Raw genomic sequence first — 20,689 nt, 5'->3', positions numbered from 1 at the left:
AACAACTCAATTTTCTTCAATCATGAAATCAAATCCCCATGAATCAATATTTTTTCCTCAAACCAAAAAAATTGACACAATAAGAATAAGTGATTTTACAGTATAACAAAACAAAGTGCACTTTTTTAATTTAGATAACAAGGTAACTGTACAATAACAATTGGTTTAAAATGTTGAGTATTTTGAACATTACAGTGTATATTACAAAATAATTTTACTAATTAAAACAATAATGAATTGTCAAGAAAAATAATGCCAGTAAAACCCAAGGTTAAACCTTGATAAATAAGAAGATTACAACATTAAAATCCTTAGCTAACACAGATCTCTCAATTAGGAAACAAACAAGAGGCCTATAGGAGCCAGAATTGCTCACCTGGCTGTAGGCAATTAAAAAATATTATTTAATTTTTGTTTGGATTATAAAAACAAACCAAACCTTTGACTGTTTGACAGTTCAGCAGCAACAATTCCAAATGGATGATAGAATATTTATGGAACTTGATAAATATATAGATTATGTCAGATAATTTTTTTTTAAACATTTCTCATTTATCTGAAATAATTTACAAATAACTACCCAAATAATAAAATTATCATGTTTCAGAGGCTATAACTCCAATTCAGGATCAAACATATATGAAATTTGGTACACATACAGACCTTATGTATTTTATTTTGTTAATACAGTCATCATGTACATGCATTTCACATCATTTTCTATAAGTAAAAAAACTGCAAAAATCATTAGAATTTGACATTTTGAGGATCACAACTCTAACATGAATGCATAGAATTTTGCAATGAAACTTGCAAGGTATCTTGATCTTGGCATACTGATTATTTTTGCCCTACAAGATCTGCTTTTATTTCCGAGTGATTAGCAAAGGACTGCATACATGTATCATCCTTATGTTCTATCCATAGTAAGAGTGGTCTTGTTTTTCATTGGATTAAAATGAAATGATTTGTAGAGGACATGCCCCACTTAAATTTTATGAAGCCCTAGAGAATTTTGCTCATATAGTTTTGAAAGGGTTTATGATGGCAGATGCCAAGTGATGGCATATATGTATAAGCTCATCTGGCTCAGGGCCAGGTGAGCTAAAAGGAGGCTAGAACAAGATGGAAACAACGAATAAAATATAACAATACTGGTATAAAAATTTACACAATGTAAAAATAACAAGTATGTTTTTATTCCAGTTGCAGTTGACCAACCCATTTGAATGTGATAATTCCTGCATACACATCTTGCTATCCAGACAAATTATTATGTGCTCCAATGTTGGTTATGATGACATATTATACATACCAAAAGTAGATCATGTTCCCATGTTCCTTAAATATATAATCAGATATGTGATTAACTATTTTTACATTATGTGTGCATGAGCAATATAAAAAAAGAAGCTATACTTACCATGTGCTGAGATCTTTTGTCTTGGGGGGGGGGGGGGGGGGGGGGGGGGGGAGAAGGGGAGGGGGGTAATAAAAGTATGAAGACTACACAGTGTATACCACTAAAACCCCATGAAAAACACCATACATCCATAACAATTAGGTTACATATGTTGTTAATTTGTTTGCCCAATAATAGAAAAATTGATTATACAAACTTTGAACAACATGAATTCACAATTACTTATGCTTCACTCAAAAAAATAATGAAAATGTAAATTAAATAGCTTTTTCCAAATGCCATAAGGCACAATCAAGTGATCACAATAGTGTTACTGTAGATTCCCAAATGTACGCAAAGAATTCATTATCCTGTTATTTCGTGAGAAACACCACTATTTTTATATGGTTTAAATGCATGTAAAACTCTTGATCGACTGTCCACTCAACAATTCATTGTCTTGGGATTTGTCATTTTCAAGTCATGTCGCAATATTTATTACTCGCGTAAAATAAGGAATCTACAGTAATGAGTGCATATGACTTTATAAATACATATTTACGTTTCTGACATCTCACGACAAGTATCATGTTTTACTTCATAAATCTAAAGCCCAATCATTTTGCCGGTATATTGGTACTGGAAAAACGTATCGCAATATGATATTTTTTGTTAACGAATCGCAATATACCAGAATATCGATATAATTATTGTGCAGCCCTAATATATTATATATATATTATATATATATCAGGTACTTAAATAATCTCATTCAAAAACCACAGAGAATCCTTTTTTTTGGCTCAATTACTCTTCATTTACTGCAAACTACAGACATCTGAGGAGGGAAAACTTTTTTTTGAGGATGACGTCTGCCCACTGCTCTGGTCAGAGTAGCTAGGTCTGCTAGTAGTCAGTCTTGTCTGAATCTCTTTAGGAAGAGCCTTAAATCTGGGTTGATCTTTTATTCTGTCACTGTTACTCAGCATGAAATGCCAAGCCATTTTGTTAATGGATTCTGAAAAAAAAATTGTTAAGGATATTTATTTGTGACATTAAAATTTTTGCTCAGGAAGTCATTTGAAGTCTCTTGTATAGATTGATAAAAATTTCCATTGTTTAAGTTGTAAGGAGGCAAACAAAAAGAATGATTAAAATCAATTAATTTCTAAATCTTTGATCACAAAAACCACTCTAAACTGTTCAACTTCATGTACTATAAACTCCATTTCCATAGTGGAGAATACAGTCAAACCTGTCATAGTGACTAGCTGTATTTAGTGACTTCCTGTCATATGGGACCATAAAATTTTCTCTCATGAATTTTTCATTTAACTTTACCTCAATTCAGTGACTCGCTGTCCAACGCGAGATGCAACCATCAATTTTCATCCCAAAGCACTTTATGACCCTTAATTTAGTGACTTTCATCCCTGCTTTTGAAATCAAAAATTATAAAATGCTTCTTTTATGCCCTAAATTGCCCCAATTTTGCAGAAAAATAAACATTTTAAATGTAGCTTTAGATTATCATTGAAATTGCTCTGACAAGGATTGTATAAAACTTGTGTACATTGCTTTCTTTCTGATTACCGTAGTGTTTTGTTTTTCCCTTTTTTGCATAATCTTGTCAAGAGTAGTTTTATCCTTAACACTGTCATAAAAGTGTGAAACGCAATAAAAACAAAACAGTTGTTGGGATTTTCTTAAAAAAAAATATACATATACACTTAATGCAGATAGGAATACAAACAATTTGTACAAATACATGTATTTATTGAATATATTTAATTTATCAAAAAGAATGAAATGATTCAAGACCACATGTATGATGGACAGGAAACAGGAAAACAAGTAAACAAGTACATGTATTCTATTTAGTATTCATGCATGTACTTTAAAATTTGCTAGAATATGGTTCCCTGATTTAAGAAACTACCTGTCATATGTGAGCATTTTAGAATTTCCCTTGATAGGTCACTTCATACAGGTTTGACTGTATTTACATATAAGAAGTTAATCAAAAGCTTTGAGCATAAACATGTATGTGTTAACATATTCATCCATAATGGAATTTGTCTCAAACTCTCCTCCCTGAAGAGATCTACTTCATGTATGTACTGAGGATATGAAGAGTTCAAATTTTCTTCTCACAACTTTAATATTGGCAACTGTGTCTCATACTTAAGGTTGTGCTTGAGGAAGATTACTGAATAGTCATGGGTAGGGCAGGAAGAAAGATGAAGTGAAAGGTATACTACAAGGAGCATGGATAAAGCATACTAAAAATCTGCTTGAATAAAACAGAATAACAAAAGCATAGTTAACACATAATGGATGAGGCATTTAATATAAGCATAAATGAAACATACTGATTACAGAAAATAAAATAAATATGAGGTACACTAAGAGAAAGAGATGTGAAGCATAATGAGAGAACATGAATGAAGCATACTGAAATAAGGAAATAATTATGAGGTATATTAATAGAATCAGATGTGAAAGCATAATGAAAGAAGCATGAAAGGGGCATACTGAAATAAGCAAATATGAGGCATATTAATAGAATCAGATGTGAAAGCATAATGAGAGAAGCATGAATGAAGCATACTAAAATAAGCAAATATGAGGCATATTAATAGAATCAGATGTGAAAGCATAATGAGAGAAGCATGAAAGGGGCATACTGAAATAAGCAAATATGAGGTATATTAATAGAATCCGATGTGAAAGCATAATGAGAGAAGCATGAAAGGGGCATACTGAAATAAGCAAATATGAGGTATATTAATAGAATCAGATGTGAAAACATAATGAGAGAAGCATGAAAGGGGCATACTGAAATAAGCAGATATGAGGTACATTCATAGAATCAGATGTGAAAGCATACTGAAAGAAGCATGTCTGGATCACATTAAGAGTATTACTGTTTAAATACTGCAAGAATCAACCTAAAATATGCTGAGAAAAGCAATTAAGACTAATTCTTGTCAGAATGAGACACATTAAACTGATAGAGGCATGTTGAGGCATAGTTAAAAAGACACACTGAGGGAGACCTGGATTAGGCATACTGAAAAAGATAAAAGAAGGCATGCTGAGAGAGGTATATATCTGAAGAATACTGAAAAAGCATGCCAACAGGCAAAAATGAGGCACTCCAAGAAAGGCACTAGTCAAGCATTTCCATCACATGGTCATGTACCCATCGGATTACAGAACAGTACCAGAATAATTGTCTATTTTTTTTACATTGTGCAAAAGTAGCAATATGTAAAGAAAAAATTGAGGATTTTAATGAAAAAGCAGAAGTATTACTCACTTAAACCCTCCCTAAATCTCCCATATTTATTTGCAACTAAGTGTCTTCTAATCAAACTTAAATGTAAATGTAAAACTTACATGCCTTATTTGAAGCAATCCATATTTTGACCATATAAGAGTCTTACCTTGTGATATTCCCAAAGCCTAAATAAATTTTGAATATTTACAAGCAAATCTTTTTTAAAAAATTTTTTGGAATCCTCCCTTACTTAATTGTGGATTGGACAAAGGTTTGATTTAAGCAAGCGACCTTGAGCATAGCATATGTTGTCTTCATGCTCTCAGTGTTTTTTTTTTTTGTTACAAGACAAGCTATTGTAGGTGTACTTGATTCATCTTTATCAAACTTAAGCACAAAATGTGGTTCAATTACTATTTTCCCCCAAGCATGAATTAGCAACACATGTACCTTATGTTTACATATATGTAAACTTACATTAATTCATATTTTAGTATTGATAATGAACTGGTGTACATACCAATCTTTATATCACCAAAATACAATTCTTACTATGATTAGTCACATATATAATATTAATATTATCCTCTACCTTTAATTGTTATTGTCATTAACAAATGATCTTAAAACTACATCAAAGCCTTAATGAATTAGGATGTCTTACACCTCTGCACAGAACTATTCTTACTGGTCTTACTCACATTAATTAAAATAAAATCCGATATTTTAACTAAATTGTTCTTACCAAGACCTGGTTGCTTATATGACTCCAGAAATGCCTCCAATACATCGTGCAAGGGCAGAGAATTCACAGTTAAGATCCTTCTTTCACACAGAGCCTTCAGTCCTGGCAAATCAAATTTTTCAGCCGCTGAAAATGTACCACAGCTCAATTAACACTTATCCTTATCATGCTCAAGTTATTAGATAAATTTTACTGCTGTAAACAAATTACCTTTTTACTGCTGTAAACAAACTACCTTTTACTGCTGTAAACAAACTACATTTTTACTCTGTAAACAAACTACATTTTTAATGCTGTAAACAAACTACCTTTCTATTGCTGTAAAAAAAACTACCTTTCTAGCACTTACAACATTAAACTATAGACTCTAACCTTCACAAGTTTCTTGAGGTCAGTGAAATTGCAAAAGACTGTAAACCATGAATGAATCTATAGTGTCCTTTTCATCTTTGAACACAAAGATAAATTTGGGATAGATGAAACAAATTACAGGGTGTTTAATAACACCTGTCCCCATAATTATTGTCTGTTATAAATCTTTGATTTTAATCATATTTGAAACAATAAAACAGTATTCTAAACGAGAAAAGAAAATTTTATACCTTAAAATATTCAGTTTTAAAAATGTTCTGCTGTGAATGACATATTAACCAATTAACTGTTATAAGGATGATGCAAAGAAGTGTCCAATTCAGAGAAAACTCTTTAGTGTTTTATTAAAGCAAATCTGAGAACACAGCAGGAAATGAAAGAATAATTCCAAACACTATATTAAACTCTCTTTTGTCATGAAAAGGATGTCATTTAGTATGCATATTGTAAGATAAATTTTTTTAGATGGCTTAATCAAAAGAAAATTATGAATGCATACACCAAGAAAAAAAATCTTGAATTGAAATTTCTTGAATCTATTAAAATCTGATGAATACATTTTTCTGATGTATTTCTATACATGTTTGTAATGGGGAGAGATATAATTATGAAACATCCAATACAGGTGTATATTTGCTATATATTTGCTAAAACAACAAAATTGTTTAAGTAGCTATGATGGAAAGTTGGTTAACAGTACCAGGGTACTTCAAAATCAATATGCAGCGTAGTCTTACAGTACTACTTATAAAGAGCCCTTTTTCATATTGTTCCCAGGAATTATTATTTATATTTCAAACAAAACTCATTCTCTGAAGTACATATAAGTATTTTATTCCGTAATTTACGACAAAAAGTTCAAACCTTGAGCAGTTCTGATGATACACATGACGTTAATTTCTACAGGAAGTTTGGCAACGTAGATAATATCTGGGAGTTCCTCAGTATACAGGAAATGAAGGATGACCCCAAATACATCTGGTGTGACATTGTTTAGTACTAGTGAGTCCTACAAATAAATCATTCAATAAATCAATTGGCACAAGCAGCCTTATAAAACTCTCTACAGTAAAACATGGTTAAAATGAACATGCTTGTAATGCGTCACACTTACAGTGAAGTGATTTTCATTCCTTGTAGTTTTGTGAATTCATAGGATAAAACCAATTACATTTATAACGAATCAAAATTGTTCACTCCTAACATTTTTCTACATGTACACTACTGGACATATCAAGTCAAATGCTATAACTTTCTGTTTTTTAAAGTTGTGAACTTTAAAAAAAAAAATTTCTTAAATATTTTTAAGTCTAACAAATTCAAAAAAAAAATAAAAAATGAGATCCGCAGTCTCATTTGAAGTCAACATTTTGCAAATTCTCTGGTCGGCATGACGACCTTTGTGAGCAAATACAATCTATCATTAAGTTGAATGTTGACTGTCAAGTTTTTTCATACAAATTGTTAGCCATTAGTTTCACAGTGAATTGATTTTTCCATTTACCAGTTTATGACAAGGAACACACAGTGGGTGTGACCAGTTGACAGGGAATGCTTACTCCTCCATGGCACCCAATCCCACCTATGGTTTTATTAGAGGTGTGTGTTTGCTCTGGTCACAATTTTAATTATTTCAATGGACTTCTGAGCTTGATAACTGTTCATTATCATCATATTTCATCTCTAAATTTTATATATACAGTATCTAGAATTTTTTTATTCAAAAGATTTAGGCATTGAAAGACAATTTTTTAATATCTAGAAAAATGCCTTGAATTCTTTGTAAGAAAAGTCAATTAGTGGGCCATTATCTATGAAGAAATCTTTAAATCCTAACAATTATATACTAGAAATGTAATATACATACTGTAAATATAGAGCAAAAACCAAAATAACTTTCAGCCAATATTAAAAGATGTATTGCATTGATAATGAAAGGGTCAAATATGTAAAAAAAAATTTTTTTTAAAAATTTTCCGTAACTTACTCCAGAAAAGTGTGCTGGAAGCTTTGTTTCCCGGGGTTGTACTGGGGGTAGATTTCTAAAACCAACAGAGTTCTTTACCCCATACAGCTGCTCGGAAGTGGGTAGAGCTGAACTAAAATCGTTAGGGGGTGGGAGACCAAACAAACTATCATATGAGGGAGGGGCATCGTCATCTAGGGGTGGGGCTGTTGGCATTACAGGTTCTGGTAATGGGGGGTACATTCCCTTCTCCTGTTTAGCCTGAAAAAAAATTATGTAGAATGAAAATTAAGTTTGACCATTTACAGATACAATGTTTATCTTATTTGTTTCCAGCTAACTGTAAATGCTCAGAATATTCAATAAATTGAGCTAATAACAAACATCTGAAAATTTATTTTAGTTCCAATATTTTAAACACTTCTTCAGTCTACTTTGACACAATAATGTGGACTTTGTATTGAATAGCCAGAATTCTTACTGTTGAAGGTATATGGCCATCAAGAAAAATGGACTTAAAAAAAGATGATCTTTGTGCCATTATGGCCTTATGTCCATAGAATGATAGACCATCCACAATGATTTCAACATCACTAAACATCTTGTTATTCACCAGCTTAGAGAAACAGGATGCCAGAGATGATAACTCTATAAAAAAAAATTTAAAAAAATGTATCAAGTAATTCAACATTTAGAAATGATACAATTGGCAGAGGTATACAAAACTGAATTAAAAGAGCTAGGTTCACTTTATGCATAAAATGGCCCTGTTCTTGTGTCAATTAATTAACTATCACCCTCTGCCCTATTTCATATATCATAATTAAAGTAGAGACTTAGTGCTCTCATTTCCTATAACGAAATTACTCTTTGAGGATTCAGGTATTGGAAAACAGGCTTTGTGAAAATGCAATGTACTTGAATTTTGCAGAAAACAGGCATATTTGACTACATTCAGCAAAGAATTAAAATATGAGCACAGTCCTCGATCCAAAACTTAAAACATGTTTTATGATCTTAAGAAACAGACCTTTCATTATGTAATAGCATATTTTGGATCAGAGATTGTGCTCTATATCAAATATTGAAAATATACTCCAACTTTTGACCATTTTTAAAGGAATTTACAAGATATGGTAAAAATGATACATTTCATGAGGTCATAATGCATTGACTGTGGAGAAAATTATGTCATGTTCAATAGATACACGGTCACCAAGGGTCCAAGTGATAAATACTGCATTGTCAACCAAATCTGAGCAGATTTGATTTTTCAGAAACTCACAGGGCCAAAAAAGGCCCTAAGTGGCCCTTGCTTTTTCTTATTCTATATGCAAAATACAGTCAAATCTCATTATCTCAAACTCGATAGGATAGAGAAAAAACTTCGAGATATCCAAGGGTTGAGATACTGAGGGTAAAATACATTGAGAAAAAGTAGTTGGGACTTCCAAATGACTTCAGCATATCCATGGTATTTGAGATATTGATGTTCAAGATACCGAAGTTCAACTGTATATATGACAGTACAGGTCTATTCAATTTTTCCTCATCTTAGAGCACGTCTTTTTCTTAATCTCATTGAATTCTTAAATGATTGCTTTTAATATACAAAATGAAGAGACTATAATGAACACATGATCATACAACCAAGTTTAAAATAATCTCACTTCATTAATTTATGAATGATAGTAAAATTATATCTATAAATAGCTTACATTCTTATTTTTACATTAATTTTGAGAAAAATGTTACAAAAGATGACACTGAAGTCATTATTTTCTTACCTGGCATTGTGGTTCCCTTAATATTAATGGCATCAAGTTCCACCCATGAATGGCTTGCTGTACAATCAATTTCAACTCTAAGCTCATCCACTGGAAATTTGGGAGGCTGCATAACAAAGTCAACATTTTTTCAAAGTGAGTGTGACATTAAATTTTGTTCAGTCTATAACATTAATAAAGACAGCAATTGCTCTAGAAATATAGAGAGAACTGTAAAAAGATAACAATCTGAAAATCTATTATGATTTATATAAATAAGAGCATTATGATTACAATTTTATTTTTACCATATTCTTGCCTAAACAGCCCTCCACTCTCAAACTTCAAAATTCATTGTTTGTGTTGATTTGAGTGTTGATTTATGAGAATGTGAAAGATCACACTACACTCTATATGTTTTCGATAACATTGGAATCACGGTACATGTCATTTGTCTCCCTTTTTCATCCCCCCCCCCCCCCATATGACATGTTAGATTACAAGAACATACTTCAAACATCCTTCTTTATTTCCGAGTACTCACAAAATGAAATATCAAACCCTACTAAACAAATTTCGATCTACTACAGTTTGTTTTTATGTCTTTATTTCCAACACAAAGATCATTTTGTGAGGTATTTTGTTAAAATTTTCTCATTTATTTGTGTGTGTGTGTGTGTTGTGTGTGTGTGTGTGTGTGTGGGGGGGGGGGGGGGGGGCGAGTCTTGCTTTATAACATTCCTCACAGACAAACAAAAAGAGAAAAACCCCATTATCAGAGGAGATAACATGTATTGATACACAAGGAACCCTTCTCTTGTGACTGGTCACACTAAGCTAGATCTAATATGTATTTTTAAGTATCTTTTTTAGTGATCTTCAAGGTACATATTTAATGAGCTTGGTTCAGTAAGTGCTAAGTAAAGTCTATGGACTTTGATATTTTGTATGTGTAACGCATAAATAAAAACATTTCAAAGTCAACTTGGAGGCTTAATTGTGACCTTCCTTGCTCAAAAACATTGAGGTCTGGCACAACTATTGTTATTGCATCTGTGTCAACTATGCTTGTGTCTTTTCTTTTTTTTTCCCACAAATGTAAGGTCCATATGGATAAAGGTACTGGTATATGGACAAATAAAAACTAAAATAAGTCAAATAATAAAAAAAAAGATTGCTGAATACAAATACAAATGTTTTTAGAGGTGTGCAATATTTACACTGAACCATGGAGAGAAAATTCGACTGGATTCCAAATTTTGGCAGTGATTTGTCTCGTAAAGCATGACCCAATTTCCTGCCAAATCCTTGGCTGAAACTCTCTTGACTCCACCTGCATGATAAGTCTCGTATATGTTGATTTCATTCAGGTACAACTTCTCCTCAAACTTCACCTGTAAGCATTAAAAGCAAATTTTATCTAAAATTTAATCAATTGTATTGTCAGCTAGCTTTGTAAGCATTGGATTGATGCACTTAATTTCAAAGATTGTAAAAACAGACAATATTCTTGGAATTGCATCTTGTATCAAAGAGAAGAAGTTGAAATTGCATAAACTTTCAAACAAAAAAAACCTGTCCATGACATACAAGTTGTTAGGACACAGCTAGTTGTTTATCAAATTCAGTGAGTCAATAAATGGCTATGGTGATGCTTTGATTAAGTCTCCACATGTATTTTGTAAATGAGTGATGCTTAAGTGACTCTATGTAGTCAATAAGTGATGCTTTATTGATTCTATTTAGGCCATATTCACATATATACCTCAATAAACTGGTGAGCATCTTTAGTTTGAGTAGCCCATGCTCCTGGGACATCTCCATATGTAGGATACACTCTTGGTTCACCAACAACCATATTCGCTGACCATCTGTCCAGAATACAAAAAGAAGGAACAAATTAAGAGCTATTCTAAAACTGATGGTATATGAAAAAAAAAATCAAATGCCTTCAAACACACAATGTTACCTCAGTTGAGTATTGCTTGCTTAATCCCAAAATGAATGATTTCTTCGTGATAACAAATAATTGTAACTACATTTGTTACAAATCTTTCAAATTCTCAAATGTACGTAGCAGTTGGTTTATGGAAAAGGGTATATCAGACTAACCAACACAAGACTGAACTTTTATTGGAGTACATGGGATGGACAACAGTTAGAAACAAGATGAGTTTGTGAAACACTTATTCTCTCACTTATTCAGCTCATGGCCAAAGTTAAAGTCTTTCAAAAGTTGGTCAAACTCCAAGGTCAAGGTCATGAGGTCAAAACGTTGGTATCCAAAGAAAGATGTTTCACAAGGAATACACATGTGAAATTTAGTTTTACAAAATTGAGTCAAACTTCAAGGTCAAGGTCATGAGTTTAAAAAATTTGGTATCCAAGGAAAGATAATGTGTCAAGGAACATACATGTGAAATATAAAAGCCTTAACATCAACCATTCTAAAGTTATGGGCAAGGTTAAAGTTTTTGCGGACTGACAAAGGGACAGATAGATTGACAGCGCAGCACAGTTAAGGCTACAAAAAGGGGGCGGAGCCTAATTTGTACGGGAAAAATTAACTATGACATCATACAAAACCAACAATTCTTTAAAATACCACAAAATGAAATGATTTGCTATTTTAAGTTGTAGGAGACCATCAAACTACATTAAAACTTACTACAACATGCTGTTTTGTCGTTAGTTAAATCCCACTTAACAAGAAATAAACAAGTCACTGATCGCAATGCACTTGTCGATGTGACGTCATTTCGTAAAACTTGACGCAGTTTGTATGCAGTGAGTGGCGGATCAAGTAATATTTTCTCAACGAAAATGTATTCTATAATTAAATAAAATATTATTTACGGATATTTCATAGGCCATTAATTTGGATTCAATGTCTTCTTTACGATTTTATTAATATATTTTCTGTACATCACCTATTTAATTGATACTGCCGTATATTTGTATGCAAGTACATTGGAGTGTAATGTAAGGGTCTTAATAAATCGATCTAGTGCAAGGGCATACACTCAATGGATCATAGTAAGCTTTTACATATCAACTCTAGAAGTATTAAGGTATCTGAAAAGTGCTGCGATCCTGATGAAATCTTGAAAATGATTTAATTATATCCATATTTAATGTCGTTGACCAGCAAAAAATACAACATGCGGTCAAACAAATACGATTTTAACAATGAAATAGCAGAATCCATATATGATCGCAGCACTTTTCAGAAACTACAATGCGTGTTGAAAATATTTATAAACTAAACTTAGAATTTTAACTTGGTTATGCCCTTGCACTAGTGAAATTTATAGGTGACCTCAATACTGCAAGTAAATGTGCTCAAATCACGTGACTGCCACATCACGTGACAAGTCTAAATATAAAATCTAATCGTCCTCAATATGTAGTTATTAACCATAATTACATTTGTCAGATATAAATAATGTACTAAAAATAATCGCCATCCTGATTATGAATACATTTTTTATCACAAAAATTTGTCGATATTTCCATTGCGCACCTTAACTGTACTGCGAGACCAAAAAACTACATGCCCCTGAATCTTCCATTACGTGGGCATAAAAACTTTCCTTAAGGAACAAGAGGATTATCATTTATCTCTTTGTCAACTTGAGTCTTGTTTTTTCCCATTTAAGGTTCATTGACACCATGACAAGAGAGATAACTCTTAATGACATAAATGTCTATTATTTCTTTATAAATCTGACAAGTTGAGATGTCTTTTTTGTCCAAATTTGCCTCGCAATCCATGATGCAATTGTTTGTATTTTATTCATAAAATACATTTCTTTTGGAAAATCTTAAGTGTTAAAGCGACATTTTATATGAGTGAGCCAAGGGTTTATGAACCTTAAACTCACCCTGAGGTGTTGTATTGAGTGGAGAAGTTGGTTATTTCTGCCACCCACAGACTTGTGACTTGGGGTCCTCTTCTTTGGTTCTGTATTAAGCTGCTTGCATCTAGCATAAATATATATATATATGATACATCTAGCTTAGATGAAATAATTTTTTTGTGCAGAACTTAAGACTATTGATGAGTTATTTGGTCAGAAATATGCATTGAAGATTCAATGTTGAATATGTAGAAGTTAAAATTGTCATATTATTTTAATCAGAGAAGATTTTCTTTGACAGAAATTACAATATCTGATAAGTTTCCAGTATGTAACTATCTGTATACCTGTTCCCTGTCTTGACCCCACCAATTCCACGGCATCAAGTTCCACCCAACTCTGAGCTGCAGAACAGTCTATTTCAATCCTGATCTTATTGGTTTCAAAATTGTTATTCTGAAAATAAAATTTAAAAAAATACAAGTCTACTTTTATATATTTTCATACATTCTAATAGTTATGGCACTTCGATTTTCATTGAATTTTTTATTTTGCCCTAAATATTTCTACATAAGCTTTGACACCATTATTACGGCATTATTCCAGGGATCACAATTAGAACATATCGGTGTTTGAGATACAGAAATTCAACTGTATAGTTATATCCCCAAATACATCTGTAATCAATTGCTAGAAAAATTAACTTCATGTTTTTTAAAGGCTAAAATAAACTATTGTTAAAGTATACTGACAAATCAAGTATACTCTAAAGTATTAAACACAATGAAGCATAACTAATCAAATCTAATAGGCCTATTGGTCGTCTACAGCGTCAGTGGGTAAGATTCATGATATAATCATGTTACAGTGAGTATACAAGCAGCAATTACCTCTATATGGTTTCTAAATAATAAAATACAAGTTTTCTATGTGTGTAAAACTGCTACCTTTAATTGTGTTTACAGCTACCATAGTTCAGAATTACCATGTGACACAACGGATTAATAATTGAAATAGGTACAAGAAAAAGTATCTATGACCTTTATGTTTTTAAAATCCTATCGTATTACAAAAGATATCTATCAAATACTTTTGATCTAATTTATTTCAGATAATTCCTGATATTAAATAATCTCTGATATTCAAAACACTGAATTTTCTCGCTAACAAGGACACATCCACGAACAAGTCTGCGGCTGCCTAGTTTTTGATAAAGTCAAATACCCAAATGATTTTGCTATGTTTATTATGCAGATTCTTGCATTAAAGAGAACCCTGCTTGTACAAATTCTAAAGACTATTTTCTAAAGACTTCTAAAAACAAGAGGCTCAAAGACCTTAATGGTCACCTGAGTATAATGTAACACTGTAAAGGATCCACAGATTGAATATAGAATAAAACAAAATAAACTGATAAATGAAACTATGTTGCCCAAAAGCAAGAGAAATGGGATGATCAGGGATCAGCAAAATAATTAGTACTTGGTAAAAAATCTTAAAGTTGATCAATATACTTGCCTGTACTTGCCCCAATTTGTCACTATCACCATGGGTACTAAACAATAGTTCTTGAGCAATAGTAGTAAACCCATCTCATTCTCTCTCATATTGCCTTCTCTTGGTCTTTGAAGAACATTTAATGTACAAAGATAAGGTGTTTTTGTCCCTCCCACTTTTATTTATCTATAATTTAAAAGTCTACCTGACCATTAAAATCTATGAAAGTACTTTTTTTATTTAATATTATATAAAATCCTTGTATAATTCTGTTATTCAATTACATTATCTATATTGATTAATTGTCATAGGTGAATAGCAAAGGGGAAATAACTTATTTCAGTAGAATACAAATTAATAAATTGACCATGCAGAATTTCAAAAATCTGTTAAAATACTCTTGCTTTTAAAAACTTTGTTTACTCTGTTTGCTTCTTTTTAGATGCCCTGGAGCAGAGAAGAAGATTTTCAAAGAAATAATGCATTTTTAATAGAGATTCAACATAGTCCCACCCTAACAATAAAGCCCCTAACATGAGGACCAAGAAATTCACAATTTTGGAAGAGGCACTCTTGCTAATCATAACCATTCACTTAGTATGTTTGCTTAAAACCTATGGACAGAGAAGAAAATTTCAAAGAAATAATGCATTTTTACTATATATTAAAAAAAAGCCCTTCGTAACACCAAAACCCCTGACTCAGGGGTTATGAATTTCAAACTTCTTGAAAAGGCATCCTTGCTTATCATAACCAAGCAAGAAGAAGAGAGAAGTTTGTTTTTAAAGAATTAATGCAATTTCACTACATAATCAACGGAGCCCTGCCTTAACATCAGAACCCCTTATCCAGGGGCCATGAAATTCACATTTTGCAAGAGGCAACCTTGTTCATCATACAAGTAACTATGCACTTGGTTGGTTTGTTTAATACCCAGTAGCAGAGAAGAAGATTTTGAAAGAAATAAAGCACTTTCACTATATATTCAACAGACCCCCCCCCCCCCCCCCATCTGAACCCCTGACCCCAGGGTCCACAAATTTTGAAAGTCACTCTTGATCATCATAACAATGCACTTAGTTTATCTGCTAAATACCTAAGAGCAGAGAAGAAAATTTTCGAAAAATGAATGCCTTTTCATTATAAAATCAGTAAACCCCCCACACACAGAACCCCTGACCCCAGTGCCACAAATTTCACAATTTTAGAAGAGGCACCCTTGATTATCATAAATATGCACTTGGTTTGTTTTCTTGATACCCAGGAGCAGAGAAGAATTTTTTTATAGAAATAATGTACTTTCACAATATAATCTATTTAATAGAGCCTCCTATCCCACAGAACCCCTGATCCTTAGGCCACAAATTTCACATTTGAAAAATTTCAAAATTTTGATCATCATAACCATGCACTTAGTTTATCTTCTTAATACCTAAGAACAGAGAAGAAGATTTTTCAAAGAATTGATGCATTTTCACTATATGTTCAATAGCCCCTCCCTAACAGAGAACCCCTGACCCCGGGGCCAAGAAATCAAAATTTTGGAAGAGACACCTTTGTTCATCATAGTTATATATTTGGTTTGTTGCTTAATACACAGAGCAGAGAAGAAGATTTTGAGAGAAACTTTTCATTATACTTGTATAATAAATAAAGTCCTGCAGAGCCCTTCACCCTGGGACCACAAATTTCACAAATTTCTTAAAGAACTTGTGCATTTTCACTATATGATCTCTGGAGCCTCTTCCTAACTTCGGAATCCCTGACCCCTCGGACTTGAATTTCTTAATTTTGGTAGAGGACTCACTGCTTATTACACTCATGCAAACAGTTTGACTGTAGAAGTCCAAAAGTACATAAATGATTTTTAAATACAGCACTAATTTTGATGATTTCAGCCCCATCCCTAAGGTCTCAGAAAGGCAGGGACCATGAAATTTATAATTTTTAGTTATTATATGTCTTTGACTCTTTGTTTTCTTGAAAATTTGTGGTATTAATGCAGATTCATTTTCAAATTAGATTTTGTACTTGTGTGGTATTTGTCAAAGACATATAATAACTCATATATGTTTTATGCCAAAATTGGTTCAGTGATTTAGAGAAGAAGCTGAAAATGTTCAAATGTTAATGCACAGTGCATGACGGATGAAAACAAATAGTAATAGGTCACCTGAGTGGTTCAGGTGACCTAAAAAACTAACAGCAAATAGATCTACTGTAAGTGAGTCAGGTTAAACTTATAGTTTACATACCTTTAACACAGGAGAAAATATTCGACTCATTTGTATAATCTCAAGGTTGGGTGCTTCATATAAGATGACCCAGTTATTTTGGGGATTCCTGGCATGGATTTTAGTGACTCCACCTGCATGGTATGTCTCGTAAATGTTGATTGATGATGGTATTACTTTTTCTTGGAATCCAATCTACAAATACCACACAAGAGTACAAAATCTAATTTGAAAATGAATCTGCATTGATACCACAAATTTTCAAGAAAACAAAGACATATGTGGGGGTTTTTTTTCATCTCAACCTTCATGGTACACTGATGATGTTTTTTTTTTATTTTGAATTTGAGCTACCTGGTACTTTGTACCTCTTAACTGCAGCTTTTGTTTTCAGAACTAGTATGTGATTTATGTAATGAATTAATTATCCATGTTTTATACTCATTAAAGTAAACATGCTTTAAAGTTTTATTATTTAATTATAACACTGGACATTTCATGATTTGGGAACATCAATTTAAAGGTAAATTTCTTCAACAAATGGATTGCTTGAACCCCCCTCCAGTTTTACCTCCACAAATTGAATTCCAAAGTCTCCACTGGCCCAGGCACCCTGCAGGTCCCCATATTCTGGATAAACCTTTGGGCATCCTAGTATCTGATTAGCTGACCAGCTATTAATTGAAACAAGTATACCTAATTATTTACTACGACTAAGTGGACCTAAAACTTTTTAAAGTTATGGTCATGGTATTCCCAAAATCAATGATAATATGATAAAAATGCTGATGATAATGATGTCTCTGATGAGGTTGGTACTTTAAAAGTCTCTCCTCAGCTATCAGCTATAAACACATTTCAATACTGTATAAGTGGAAATTTTAGTGAGACGCAAATTTAGCTATTTATCTTTAAATAATAGTAATTGATTTTTAGCAAGAATCAATTTTAGCGATTTTAAAGTGCCTACTAAAGAAGCTATTACAAATAAAACACAATTAATTTTTAGTGATATTCAGTTTTAGCGATCTCAACACCCTTGCTAATAATGCCAAAATTAAATCCTCGCTAAAAATTCTGCTTACACGGTTATACATTTTATAAGACCTACTCACCCTGATGAGTCATATTCAGATGAAAATGCATCTACAACTGACGCCCATTGGTGGATGGTTTTCAAATTACTGCTAGCTGTCTTCAAGGATGCTTCACATTATAAATTACAATTGACTGCTTTAAAAATCACTAGACAATCAATAATAAATTTAAAATAGAATGGATTTAATATTTCTCCAACTACATGTATAAGAAAAATCTGACCTATTCTTTTCAATATTTTCCCTCAACAATATAAGCTCTACTGATTAACCTATTTCTATACAGACATGCATTATATTCTGATTACTTAAAAATTGCAATAAACTGTCATTAGGAAGATGCATTCAAAAAGTTGTAAATATAGTTTCTGAGAAATTCCCTGCTGTAAACAGTCAAGAGTACCTGTTCCCTGCTTTGACCCCACCAATTCCACAGCATCAAGTTCCACCCAAGTCTGAGCTACAGAACAGTCCATTTCAATCCTGATTTTGTTTGTTTCAAAACTGTTATTCTAAAAATAAAATAAGAATCAAACAGGTATGTTTTAATTTAAATATAGTATTGTCAAGATCAGTTAAAGATTCTCAGAGATGTTAACTGTATCATTTCTATAATTAAAACTCTAAAAATTTATTGTATATACCTTCAATGGTGGTGAAAATATTCGACTGCTTTTAATTTTCTCAACCCTCTGTGTTTGATATAAGATGACCCAGTCATTCTGAGGGTTTTTAGCCTTGATTGTTTTAACTCCACCTGCATGGTATGTCTCATAAATGTTGATTGATGATGGTATTACTTTTTCTTGAAATCCAATCTACAAATATATCAAACAAATACAACATGGATAAATTAATATTAATGAATCTGTAAAATAAGTGTCATAATTATAATGTTTTGATGCAAAATGGGCACATTAACATTAATTTAATATGGGTTTAAATTTGCTAATGTAAAATTTTATTTCAATTTTCGTTTCCTTGGCAAGTAATTGTTAGTGTTTGAAATTGCATAAATAGAAATTACGTCTTTAATTTATATATATTCATCTTTTTCATATAAATTATTTCTTGAATTTGCAACTTGACCGATAGCACAAATCTCTACACAGTCTAGGTCAGATCCAGCATCCAATGCAGGTTGGTTTGTGATCATCCCTAGATGATCCATGCAAGTTTGGTCAAGGTAGGGCTAATATTCACTTGGGAATGGACCTGCTCCAAAAACTTAAACCTGGTCACTCATCCGGAAAATCTAGGTCAGATCCAGCATCCGAAGCAAGTGTGGTAGTGTCCATCCCTAGATGCATCATCACGCAAGATTGGTCCAGGTAGAGCTTATAGATACTTTAGAATGGACTTGCTCCTAAAACTTTAACCTGGACGCTGATGCTAACGCCGACGCGGGGAGTGTAGCATAAGCTCATCTCGACTTCGTCGAGGTGAGCTAAAAAAGGATACAAGTGTGTGCACTTCAATGTTGAGAATTTCTTCAGACAGATGCATTTATGGGACAAATAATAAAGGACATGAAATGCAGTCATAGTACACCTTTATATCAATAAGAATAATTAAGAAAACTTATTACATGTTACTTTGACAGGTGAATAAACCACTGGTAACATTAGTACCCCTCCCCCTTACACACCAAACAAATACAAAAGAAATACATCTAGTCCATTCAATAGGATATACACTTACATGCAAGAATGTTAAAAATATCTGCAATTAATAATTCTCCATTATTTTATCATTATTTATAAGTACAATTCAAAATATAAGCATGTTTGTAATCTAATTTTACCTCCACAAATTGAACACCAAAGCTTTTGCTTGCCCAGGCACCTTGCTTGTCTCCATAGTTTGGATAAACCTTTGGAGCTCCAGTTATCTGGTTAGCTGACCAGCTGTACAAGAAAAGAATACACCAAGATATTTCACAGAGTCATGCAATATATTTTAATAGAACTGTCTAAGCCCAGTTGAAAGTGACTGACTTCATAAATCCTACTTTTTGCAATTGTGATGATGACAATGCTGATCGGTACATTGAAGCTTGATCTACATTGTTGATTGTTTATATTTTACTCACCCTGTTGAGTTATACTGAGATGAGAAAGCATCTACAACAGAAGCCCATTGCCTTATGGTGTTGGAATTGTTGGTGGCCATATGTCAAAAGCACTTTAATATGTAGAATATATAAATGTAGGCTCTAAAAATACACAGATAATATTTTTTTCAAAGGATAAATCCTTCTTAATAAAAGAAATAATCTGTGAATACAGTGTTTCTCAAAGACCACTCTAAAAGACATCTTGACCAAAATACCACAGAAAATGAGCTAATTTGATGAGAATTAATTTCATGTTCAGCCCTATATTATCCTCACAACATCAAGAGTTCCTGGGTCCACTTCTGGATTTCTGGAACCCCGACAAACTTCATACAATATTTTACAGGCTGA

The 20,689-nt window shown here is 32.4% G+C and overlaps 1 protein-coding gene across 1 annotated transcript; it reads right to left on the bottom strand.

The window, feature by feature from the left end:
- Nucleotides 1–1,940: 1,940 nt before the first annotated feature.
- LOC133190296 (uncharacterized) lies at nucleotides 1,941–20,423 on the bottom strand. The gene is made up of 17 exons (XM_061325835.1): nucleotides 20,315–20,423; nucleotides 20,027–20,129; nucleotides 18,867–19,040; nucleotides 18,626–18,734; nucleotides 18,241–18,331; nucleotides 17,697–17,799; nucleotides 17,147–17,320; nucleotides 13,742–13,850; nucleotides 13,419–13,518; nucleotides 11,300–11,405; nucleotides 10,755–10,928; nucleotides 9,556–9,661; nucleotides 8,250–8,416; nucleotides 7,790–8,029; nucleotides 6,667–6,811; nucleotides 5,431–5,556; nucleotides 1,941–2,420 (listed from the first exon to the last, which is right to left on the bottom strand). Exons 1-17 carry the CDS (start codon nucleotides 20,392–20,394, stop codon nucleotides 2,221–2,223), a joined length of 2,307 nt encoding a protein of 768 aa, XP_061181819.1. The 5' UTR covers nucleotides 20,395–20,423; the 3' UTR covers nucleotides 1,941–2,220.
- Between the last annotated feature and the right edge of the window lie 266 nt (nucleotides 20,424–20,689).

This window comes from Saccostrea echinata, unplaced genomic scaffold, assembly GCF_033153115.1.
Source record: "Saccostrea echinata isolate AGI-Se365-2 ecotype Australia unplaced genomic scaffold, CSIRO_AGI_Sech_v1 ptg000022l, whole genome shotgun sequence".
Taxonomy (NCBI): Eukaryota; Metazoa; Mollusca; class Bivalvia; order Ostreida; family Ostreidae; genus Saccostrea; species Saccostrea echinata.
The sequence above is the reverse complement of the archived record's forward strand: the minus strand, read 5'-3'. Positions and strand labels throughout refer to the sequence as shown.

What these genes read in the sequence shown, in the direction of transcription:
- LOC133190296 (XM_061325835.1), bottom strand. Translation starts at nt 20,394, where the DNA reads ATGGCCACCAACAATTCCAACACCATAAGGCAATGGGCTTCTGTTGTA. An exon ending in TCTGAATATGACTCATCAGG is followed by an intron (nt 17,800 to 18,240) that starts GTGAGTAGGTCT and finishes TTCAATTAATAG; the next exon opens with CTGGTCAGCTAATCAGATAC. An exon ending in TAAGGGAACCACAATGCCAG is followed by an intron (nt 8,417 to 9,555) that starts GTAAGAAAATAA and finishes TTTTTTTTATAG; the next exon opens with AGTTATCATCTCTGGCATCC.